General features: G+C 48.1%; 3 protein-coding genes across 3 annotated transcripts; all 3 read right to left on the bottom strand.

Annotated features, from left to right (window-relative positions):
- Window positions 1-6,269: 6,269 nt before the first annotated feature.
- Window positions 6,270-7,623, bottom strand: EI90DRAFT_3020577 (uncharacterized protein; the record flags this gene model as incomplete). Its single annotated transcript, XM_039057522.1, has 6 exons — window positions 6,270-6,344; window positions 6,444-6,466; window positions 6,513-6,612; window positions 6,668-6,791; window positions 6,949-7,154; window positions 7,207-7,623. The coding sequence occupies 6 exons, from the start codon at window positions 7,621-7,623 to the stop codon at window positions 6,270-6,272; spliced, it is 945 nt and encodes a 314-aa protein (XP_038910243.1).
- Window positions 7,624-8,530: 907 nt separating this feature from the next.
- On the bottom strand, window positions 8,531-9,200 carry EI90DRAFT_3020576 (uncharacterized protein; the record flags this gene model as incomplete). Its single annotated transcript, XM_039057521.1, has 2 exons — window positions 8,531-8,853; window positions 8,936-9,200. 2 exons carry the CDS (start codon window positions 9,198-9,200, stop codon window positions 8,531-8,533), a joined length of 588 nt encoding a protein of 195 aa, XP_038910242.1.
- A 1,039-nt stretch (window positions 9,201-10,239) lies between these two features.
- On the bottom strand, window positions 10,240-10,627 carry EI90DRAFT_2841442 (uncharacterized protein; the record flags this gene model as incomplete). Its single annotated transcript, XM_039053687.1, has 2 exons — window positions 10,240-10,410; window positions 10,460-10,627. Coding segments are annotated over 2 exons (339 nt in total), but the record flags the coding sequence as incomplete, so codon positions are not given.
- Window positions 10,628-10,732: the final 105 nt, after the last annotated feature.

The following is a 10,732-nucleotide window of genomic DNA, read 5'->3' as shown; positions in this document are numbered from 1 at the left end:
GCGGGTCACAGGATCTGGTCATGTGCGGGCGTGGGAAGTTCAATTTAGGCAAGCGGGAAGTCAGAAAAGCATGCTTCACACATTCCCAAGGCATCAAATAAATTGGGAAAAATGTTCTTTAGCCGCGTAAAGGTTATTCCCAGCCACATTTCCAGTTTCGGGTACTAATTCTGTGAAATCATTGATAAATTCCCGATTTTCCTCATATTTTCACATTTTTACCATCATTTTGATATATTGGATGATATTCTTTTATTCTTTTGATGCCCTTTTCAAATATTTCGCTTACGATGGGGTCCAGGAGCCATATGGCGCCAATATTTCCCATCAATCATTTCTAAAAATGTTTATTCTTTATAATCCTGTACATACCGGGATTCAAAAATTAAGTTCTCCCCTCCCCAATTTTCTCTAAGGCGCTAGGATGCGTCAGAGTTAGTGTGAGTGAACAGGAATTCCAACAGTAGGAGTAAGGGCAGTCGTCTAGCCCACAAAGAGTGGGTAGTGGATACTGAGCCCGGACCTTGCGGAATTTCCGGAGAATTTCCTGGAGTTTTAGGATCGAGGCCAGTGGAGAAAGAAGTTTTTGTGGAGAGTTTCCCCCCACGAGCTTGGTTGGCGCTGAGAGCCACTAGCTCTCTTGCAGCGCCCTTAGTCTTGGCAGTGGATCGTAGGAGGAGGGCAGGGGGAGTGGACGATGGGGTGGGGATTCTGGATGGTACTGCGAGATGGGGACTGGGGTATGGGCCAATGGGATTTGGGCTTCGCTGAACTGAACATCTTCCATGGATAGAGGAGGGTGACGACGTTCTGGGTCATACAGAGGTGCTGGCGGCTTCACGGAGGATGGCAGGGGAAGTGAACAAGAAGACTGGAATTCTGGTCAGTATTGGGGAATGGGAATGGAAGCTTTGGCTGATGGCATTCGGGCTTTGTGGAATCGACCTTCCATGGCTGGAGGCGGGGCATGGTGGCGTGGTGGAGTGTATGGAGGCTTTGCAGGCCCATGGCGATGGCGTGCAAAGGATCCGGATCCTGAATGGTGCGTGAAATGGGAGGAAGGACAAGAGACTTCATGGGGCGAAGGCAATCTGGAAGACACCAGATGTGGATGCTGGGAGCTTCGATGAAGTGGACGCTGCTCACCCCCTTGCACCTCAGAGCAATGGTATGAATCTGGTGGGAGACCAGGCGATCCTCTTCTTTGTGCAGGTGAGCACTGGTGAGGGGAACGGCTTCGTCGACGCCACTGGTGAACGGAGCTTGGCCTCTGAGGGGGGACCTGTGGATGTGGCGAATGCCCCCTAGGCCTTCCACCATGCTGGGAGTGGAGGCGAAAGGTGTGTGATGTTGATAGTACAGGAGAATTATTCCTTTCTGAGGCTGATGCAGAAGGCTCCTCTTCATCCCAGTTGTTCTCGCTAAGGAACTCTTCTGGATCAGATGAAACCCCATCATCATCCTCCAGGTGGCAGAATGGATGACCATTGAATCTCAGCAGGATATGTCCACCCTGTGTCAAAGTGTACAGAGAAAAGAACCAAACTGCCCCAGGAGGGTACGTTGGTCTGGCAGGCCTGTAACAGTTGCGATAATGGGTATCGTCGAATATAGAGGCCATCTCATGCAATATGCCGAGCAATCCTGATGCTGCATAATCGATATTCTCTATGTAGTGCCACACGCAGATGCATTCCACAATACCCTGGTCATTGTCCATTGTTGCCTTCCTCATAGACTTTGTCCACTCGGATGGGTCAAGCCTCTTGAGGAAGACTTCTCTGAAAGTCTTTCTACAGTCCAGCTGGCTTTACCATCAGGGTCTGCAAAGGGAATAGGCTCGGGTGATGGTATAGGCGGTGGCATAGGATGAACAAAACACTGCAAATACCATCGCGCTCCATGGGGAAATTGGTTATGTTCTGGAGGAAAGAGTTCGGAGTCGTTTTGTATACATGAATTAATCGCATTTTGAAGCCATGGTCGGGGAATGAGGATTAAGGATGGAAGGATGTATACATCAAACACAGCATGGTAGTAATGCGTCGAGTACGATGGATCCAGTTTACATCTCTGAAACATTCCATCCAGTGAATGATCCACAACAGGACTAATCACCTCCTCCACCTTCGCAATTTGTTCCATGCCTGAAAGAAAGCGACCAGGATGCAGTGGGCTGTCCTGTGTGGGTGGCCCAAGTGCACGAATATAGAATACACCCTGATGGTTTACTTTCCAGCCTTGGTGAGCATGCTCAGCATTGGGAACAGGGATAGGCGATGTCACAACAGCTTCAGAACTCATGTTCATGAATGCAAATGCAGTGCAAGCTGGAGGAAAGTGGCTTTGTGGAGGAAGGGAGTAAGATGGCAGTTGGAAGATCAGCCGTGTGTAGGGCTCCTAGCGGATTGGATGATCTGCAGATATCCGCAACTGCATCCGGAAATTCACGGATCCGGTTTTGGATTTTCAGAGGAAAATATCTGCGGTTTTTAATCCGCGGATTTGCGGATTATCTGCAGTTTTATAAGGGTGAAATTCCCCATATTTACTGTAACTCCTACTCTACTGTGGCTTTTGAGAGGAATATTCATGGTTTCTAGTCCGCAGATAGGCGGATTGTCCGTGGATTAAATATATCCCACTTCCCTAGATACCGCTCCTATGTTTTTATATTTTCTCCCAATTTTTTCAAGTCCTATCTAACCACCCAGGCCCGTTATTTCCAAATTTGGCATCTGACACCCCTCTTTTGTGCCATTTTCCCCATATCTCTGTCAGTTCTCCACCAATATGGACATATTTGGTATTGTTAGAAAGCTCTCATCAGGGCCGTTCTAACAAAATATAATTTTGGAACGTATTATCTATAATCCGCGGTTGATCCGCATATCCGCGGATTGCTAACTGCCGGATACGGTTTTTGTTTCAAACCTCTAAAAATTCGCTTATTCTGATCCGGATCCGGACCGATCCGATCCGCTAGGAGCCCTAGCCGTGTGTAAAGCCAGGTGTGGCCTGTTATCAGGCTTCGAGCTAGGGTGCTGGGCAAAAAGGTGCAAAGGCAACAAACACAGAGATATCTATCATACCCTGGTACAGCAGTGTGTAAGCACTCCACATGACCTGAGTAGTTGGAGACGTGTCGAAAGCCGGGCATGGCCTACCAGTGGGCTTTGCCCTGGGATGCCAAGCAAAGGGAAGTCAAAGCGACACCACAGTGGAAAGATCTCTCGCACCCTGGTACAGCGGTGTGTAAACACCCCACACGACCTGAGTGATTTGAGTGGGGGGGGGCATCTGATGTCTCTGTAATAGCAGTGAGTCGCTAGAACACTCTGCTTTCCAGAAACACCAAACGCCACTAAGCTGCGGCTCCTCTGTTTTGAATGGGAACTGTAGAATATATTAAGTGAGGTTGTTACTTACTTGACGATGCAGCTATACATCTGGGACCTGACTGAGAGAAAAGATGTGACACTGGCCATGGTGGCAGAGCCACAAGGTGAGGAAGCAAGATGGGGAGAGGTGGAGCAGGCGAACGAAACCACTGGCTCATGACCTCTATTGAGTTAATCATGACAATATTGTCATGGACAATCAAGGGGGTGCCACCCACCTCTTCTGATGGTTCTTTAATAGTGTATTATAGAACAGATGTGCACTAATATTTAACGGTGGGGCTCAGAGGCAATATGCATATTCAAAAAGATAAAAGTGTTGAAAATGGTGTTTGATCTTGCAGGCTCGTGACTTCAATTGGTGTGTGAAGTTGTCATAATAATTCTGAAGCTGTCATGAATACTCATGAGGTGCTACCTGCCTCTTCTGATGACTCTTTAACCGCTGATATAATGTATTATAGGACAGAAGCACTGTATTAGCTGGTGTTGTGGAGAAATGGGGTTGTGGACGCCCCCAATTGTACACAACAGCTGATGAGCACCGGGCAGCTAATACACTGAAACAACGCAATCGTTGTGGAAGACTCAAAGTGTAGGAGACAATTGTGAATGTCAGAAATAGATTGTAGGCTAACATGTCGTTGAATAAGAGAGATCGGGCTTGTATTGGAACCCCTGAATGCCACAACCAAGGTATCTGCTACTCATTCAATGGGAACTCACACACCTGAGCAGTAAGATGCCTCGCTAATAGGCAAGGCTGAATACTAAGAAATACTATGGCAGGCCAAACCAGCACTACATCCGGTACTGTGAATGGCGCATTCAGGCATGCTAGAAATGGATGACGAATTCTCAGCTATGGAACATTGGCCTGCCATCAGAGAGAACCCGAAGTGCCCCCACTGCAGCGTCAATGTTGATGAGTATGCACAGCTCACATCGAGATGCATGGAGCTGGAGGATGATGTTCAGAGACTTTGAACAGAGATCTAAACGGGTGCCTTAGTTTAGTTTACTTATCCAGAAGTTACCGCCCAGGTTACAGGTGTTTGTTGGGGGGAGCTGAAAATACATTATGTTGACACGTTTTAGCCATTATACATCATGCATGCAAACAAACAGAGCATGGGCCCGGACATACAATGATAAAAAGAAAGGAAAAACTAACAAGAGGAGATAGGGGAGGGTGGTAGCGCCGATACAGAAGATGTGAAAGCCCAGGTTAGAAAGAGAAGAACCCACTTGTAGATGACAAAAAGGAAGGGCGGTCACAGCACAAACTCATTCGGGGCCCAACTTGCTGAAACCCACCGAAGATAGTGTCTTCACCATTGGCAAGAATGAATAACTTACTGTATCATGCAGTGAAAGGCGAGGTAGGAGAGAAGCAAGCCAACAAAAGAACAACACGCTCTGAGGAAACATGGGAAAAACTAAAAGGTAGGAGATGTAAGTTAGCATAATGAACATAAAGAGAGAAGTTAAGCTGAAATGTACAGGGGACACAGGGAGATTGCTGCGACAGGGTTTACAAAGTAGGAAGTTCACCCATTACATGCTTGGTGATGCGAAATGGTCCAGCTAGAGGTTACAGGCTTATATGACAGATGTCACTGCACCTCAGACGTCAAACGCCCCAGCTCACTGTTCTTGAAACCAGATGGCACACCATTCGAAATTTTGAGCGTTTTGCAGTGAGGATGGTTATGAAGTGTGGTGTCAGGCCAATCTGGATTTTGAGCATGTGGACCACTCAAAAGCTCCAGAAGGGACGATGTCCTACAGGTGTACACATGTCCATTTCATGCAGTGTTGCAGGAATGAGAGCAGCAAGAAGTCCCCCAATACAGGCAACCTTCTGAATGACTTCACTCAAACGAGCATAGTACCATGTAGCACCACCAAATTTATACTTGCCTACCACTTCCTGCAGTTCAAGTCACCAAAAGACGATTTGGATGGATTGTCTTCCACTTCGCCTGCCTCAACGTGCTTGTGGAGTACTGGAATGTATGTCCGCTTAATTGGGAACGCGAGCTGTTTTTGTACTGATTTCAACTGACAGTTCTTCAAAATGACGGAACATAAGCCAAGGAGGTTAAGAGTGCCTCCTGGCATCCCATGTCATCGTTTCCAGGTTGCTGCTACCTGGCATTGTGTCAGGGCACACCTGCCTGACCCTGCACTGCACCCCACGCTGTACTGCCCTACTCTGCTCCCCCCACTATCACTCCCCGTCCCTTCTTTCCCCTTTTCCCCCTTTCTCTCTATTTCTATTCTATGGTCGATTTCCCTTTTCTCCATGTACCACTACATACCTAACCCCGCTCCCCTGATCGGCACACGTGCCATGCACACTCCTGCCTACTGAGTGGCCACCTCTGGGATCTCCTGCAGAGACACCCAGGGAGGTGCAGCTGTGCCCAGAGATGATGTGGCTTCCTCCACATGACCCTAACCGCATATATAATAGCACCTGGGGTGGGAACAGAAGAAGCAGCCTTCTTCTCAACTTCCCACTTCAGACTAAGTGGTCAGGGATGCTCACCCCACAACGGGATCACCGCTATGCACAGCCAACATCTGTCCCACCAAGTCCCTCATGCTGGGACTTCACTGCTTTCGGAGCTGTCCCTGACACATCAGCCTAGAATGCTTGACTCTTGACTGGTGCATCAAGTATCTTATTAGGAGAGGCTCAACACTGGCATACATAAACTCCGCTAGTCAGTTAAATCTATTTTTCCCTGTTCATTATCTAACACTAAAGGAATGTCCATATGATCAATTCCAAGCTGGGCATAATCAACGGGAAAGTTTGTGGCCACTTTAGCAGCTCAGCACCACAGTTCACAAATAAGGTCAGGATTTAGGGTTCTCCAGGTAGGCTGCCAGCTCGGTGTTAACAGAGGAATAGAAAGGATTTGGTGTTTCACCCTATCCCGAAAATCATCGATGTTCGTGTCTTTCGGTGCAGCATCGAGCCTGATGTGTACAGCTTGAATGTCAGCCATGGTCCAAACCCCACAATCATACCTGTTCCATTGGTGCTGTTCCATCTAGGACTTGTAATGTATATGATGTTCATACAGCAAGATGGCACACCTACAGTGATTACTCTGGTGGACCAATTGGACCAGTTGTATCCATGCTCATCATCAGGGTGAATGAACAACCAGATGGCATTAACTAGGCCTCGAGGTATCTGAAGAAAGCGGTAACATTAAGACTGGAATGTGGGCTAGAATTAGGAAACGCACTGTAAACACGCACTGTGGACCATGGTGATTGATATGGGCACTTTGTTGTAGAGGTATGCTGTCAAGATAGTGCAGCTCTCGTTGTTTGAAGTTGACAACACTGAGCAGCCAGTGACCATGCCTCCTTGAGTAACATGGAATCGTCCAACTGGTTGCATTGAAAAGATTGGTTCAGACCTTCTTTGTTGCTCACTAAAATATTGGTCAGTACAGATTCCATCGGTGTATTCCCACATACATCCAACAGGCAAACTGCCATGCAATGTCTCATTCCTTCACACTGGGTAGGAATCATAATCACACAGGGATGAGTGGTCTTGAGTATGTCCTGCAGCTTTTCATCTGTAAGGTCTTTCAGCATCACATAGGCATCGATTATTGCTCTGTGTATCAGCCACCAGCGATTGACTGTTGGTAGTTCATCAGGGAAGATCGCAATATGTTTGTAATATCTTGCTTTGTCTCTGGTCTTGCTGTCGTTCACTATCTAATGAGACATCAGTGGCATCAGTCACAGGGGAACTTGGAAACATTCTTACTTTTTCAGTCTCCTGAGGTAAATGCAACTCCATTATTTCCTTCCAGATTTTTGTTGGCTTTTGTTGTTGGGTAGACTGGGTGGGTGAGTGGATGGCATCGAAGATTGTTCTAATTGGAGGAAGGCTTTGGGGACAAGGGTTCTCATTCCAGAACCTCTCCTCAATATCCTCGTCACAGCTGGGACTATCCACATCTCCAAACCCACTAGGAGGGACCAAGTCAGTAAGAGGCTCAGCATGTGTTTCGACATTGTCTGTGGGGTCCATTGTCTCATCTGGCCATGTCTCAGGTTCGCTATCTGGAGGGTTTACCAGCATCTCAGGGCTGAGAGTATCACCTGGGCCACTGCCACTGTCGGTAGACAGGTAGGGCTCAACATGCTCATCGTCATCAGCTACACCCAGCTCTGGGCTCATCCTGATAAGTCCATCGAGTGTGCTTAGCTCGTTTCTAACTTGAGAATCATCTTTGGGGTCTATGCCATTGGTTCCTGAGGCCAGAGTGGCAGAACCAGGGGGGGGAAGGCAGAAAGAAGAATACTCCGCAGTACTCGGTTGTCAGGGTTCAGCACCCTGCCTTAGGGTGCCCCGGACTCCCCACCTACTTTACCCCCTTTTATTCTTTGACTGTTGCCTTGTTGTTGCCTTTGTGTGTTGTGTACATGCGCGCACGGGATAGCGTGGGAACTTTCTGAGCGAGCAGCTCACCCAGAATGTTCCCACGGGTCACAGCCACAGTTCTGGGCAAGCAACTCGCCCAGAACGTTCCCACGCTTACTGGGCACTGCCACCTGGATGTTCCCTCCAGGTCACACTACACAACTCTAGGAGCTGTATAGTTGTGGGCATGTGACCCATTCCTTTATATAGCAACCATGCGGGGAGATGAGACCTTTACCCTTCTTCTCATCTCATGCCCCGCATAGGCAAGTGTATATTATCTTTCCTTTTTACTATACATCTCATGCCCCGCATAGTGTGAGGACAGGTTAGATGAGGGCTGAGGTCAAGGAGCCTCCGAGTCCGAGGCCGGGCCCTGACATCGGTGCAGCTTGGGAGTCTGGACGTTCTAGGTTTGCTAGCAGATAGTGCGGCGATGCATGCCATAGATTGACATGAGGAAATGGTCCATTCACGATCATATCTTGGCATTTGAGTAACAACTTTATGCGGAGTTGCCATCGATATTTAAACAGGGCTGGGATCGAGGACAAATCAGCACATTGGTAATGTGGAATTTGTAGGACATATGATGAATATTGTCCGTGATCCGAATCAACAAGTCTACCGATTGGACAATCCAGGTGTGCACATTAAGTTCCTCTCAAGCGAGCCTAAGCTTTTCCTCCTCAATATGAGCGAGCGATAGCACCACTACTATGCCATGGTGAACCTGTTGGTTGACGATAAAAGCTGGTGGTTTCTCGTCCAAGTTCCAGTTGGAATCCCACAGGCTCTCCCACATCTTTGTCCACTGTTCATCACTGGGATCCATGTTAAGCAGCTCCTTGACATTCATTTTGGCGTGTTTCAAAGAGTCCGGGAGCCAGGATGGCCTAACAGAACGCTCAAGGCAGTTGACAAGCTCGTTATATTGTGCAACATGGGTGGAAATAATACGGGCATGGTCGTTTGCACTATTGAACACTGAGACCATTTTCAAATATCCTCAAAGTACCGGATGAATTTTCGAGCACATCAGAATTTGCCTCAAATGGGGTATGCTTACCGACTTTTGTAACCAGCCATCCTCCATGCCATTGTGAGCTCCAAATAGGGTTAATCTTGTCCTGGTACTTGGCTAAGTGGATAAGAATGGCATGTTTGCGGAATTGGGCCAGAATGTACTTCTCCATGTAGTCCCTTTCTGTGCTAGACAGATTTTGCGGAAGTTTCAAATCGGACAGGCCAATTTGAGCTGTCAGATCGCATAGGCATTCTTGAGATTTATCATGCAATGATCGTACATGCTGAGCGGCTTGGAAATGCTCCATGAGATCGATAGGACTATGGGACAGTGTTCATGCCAAGCTGATATGGTCCAGCTCCTTTATGGTGTCCAATGCATCCGAATGTGCCTGGGCTGATTGTTCGGCTTCCAAAAGTTTGGCGAACTTTTTCATTCTGGCTTGATCATTGTCTAGGGCATAACAGCATAAGTCAATGCCAAACATGAGATCGGGAATGGGCATACAGAGAGCTGCAAAGACTTTTGCTCTTCCCACTGGGATTGAAGGAAAGGAGTTGTGAATCCCCTCTTACTCTTCAAATCTTGCAGGAGGTCAGTTAGAAGTGCCTCCTCACGAACAATGGCAGCCAATTTGGACCTAGCCAATGAAGCAAGGCAGTCTCGGCCACAGCATGCAATCATCTTGATTTTGTTGTCGATAGTTGTGATTTGTTTTGCCGGCTATAGTTTTGGGACAACATTGCATAAGAGAGGGTTGTTGTCAGGGACGCGTCCAGGGTAGAGGAGGCCCGGGTGAGACGCCTGACACTAGAAGCCTCACGGGGTGTGGAGCGGGCGTGCATACTGGCGGGCCCGGCTCAGGAGGCAGTCCCTGGCCACTTAGACTGAAGTGGAAAAGGGTGAGAAGAAGGCTACTTCTTCGGTTCCCACTTCAGGTATGTTTATATACATGCGGCTTAGGTCACATGACAGGTGCCACATCATCCTCGCATACAGCCGTAGTCACCCGGGTGTCCCCGTGGGGGATCCCGAGGGCGTCTGCTGTGAACACGCGAGCTGGACATAGCGGGGGTTGCCCGAGGCACCCGGGCTGGGTGTGTCGTGAGTGTGCTGCAGGTGGGTCAATGGTACATTGATACAAGGAAAGGTTGTCCATGTAGAATAAAGAGAAAATAAAGAGAAGGTGAGATAAGTAAAGAGAGAGTGGAATGGAGAAAGAAAGAAAGAAGAAGGGGGGGAGGAGGTAGGGGAAGACTGGGTGGCGGGGTACCGGGTGAAGTGGGGCCGGGTGGGGCTGGGTCAGGCGGGTGTGCCCTGACAGTTGTCGACTGAACAGTGTTGGGACTCACACTCATTATGCGTTCAGGTGCAATTGTATCAACAATCAAGGACCATAATCGCTCATTTCGTTTCCAGGGGTGAAATGCGATTTGACAACAGAATTGATGTGCATAGGCATGGAAGACTGAAATGGTGATGCTCAATCTAGGAGCGATTTCGGGGATAAGATTGTACTTTGTTCAAATATCAGAGGTTGTAGTTGCAGACCATGCAAGGCCATACCTTGGCGATCAATCGATCAAGAACACACCCAACATCATACATTAATCCAATAGTGGCATTTGAGGGTAGTTGGTGGCTAAGTGCAAGGAGCATGGCAATCGAAAAGTGCTGCTGTTCACCTGGAGTGCATACATTGCAGAGGAAAAGGGGGATGTCATGATGGCATATGGTTGCCATTAGGCCCTTCGAACGGAAGGTATCCGTTTTTGAGGCTGACTGCTTTCCATGTTTCGTGGCTCTGTGTGATTTTTTGCATTCATCAATAGCACAAGG

The sequence above is a fragment of the Cantharellus anzutake genome (assembly GCF_015039405.1).
Source record: "Cantharellus anzutake strain C23 chromosome Unknown EI90scaffold_84, whole genome shotgun sequence".
NCBI lineage: Eukaryota > Fungi > Basidiomycota > Agaricomycetes > Cantharellales > Hydnaceae > Cantharellus > Cantharellus anzutake.
Note: the sequence above shows the minus strand (reverse complement) of the source record. Positions and strands in the feature narration are given on the sequence as shown.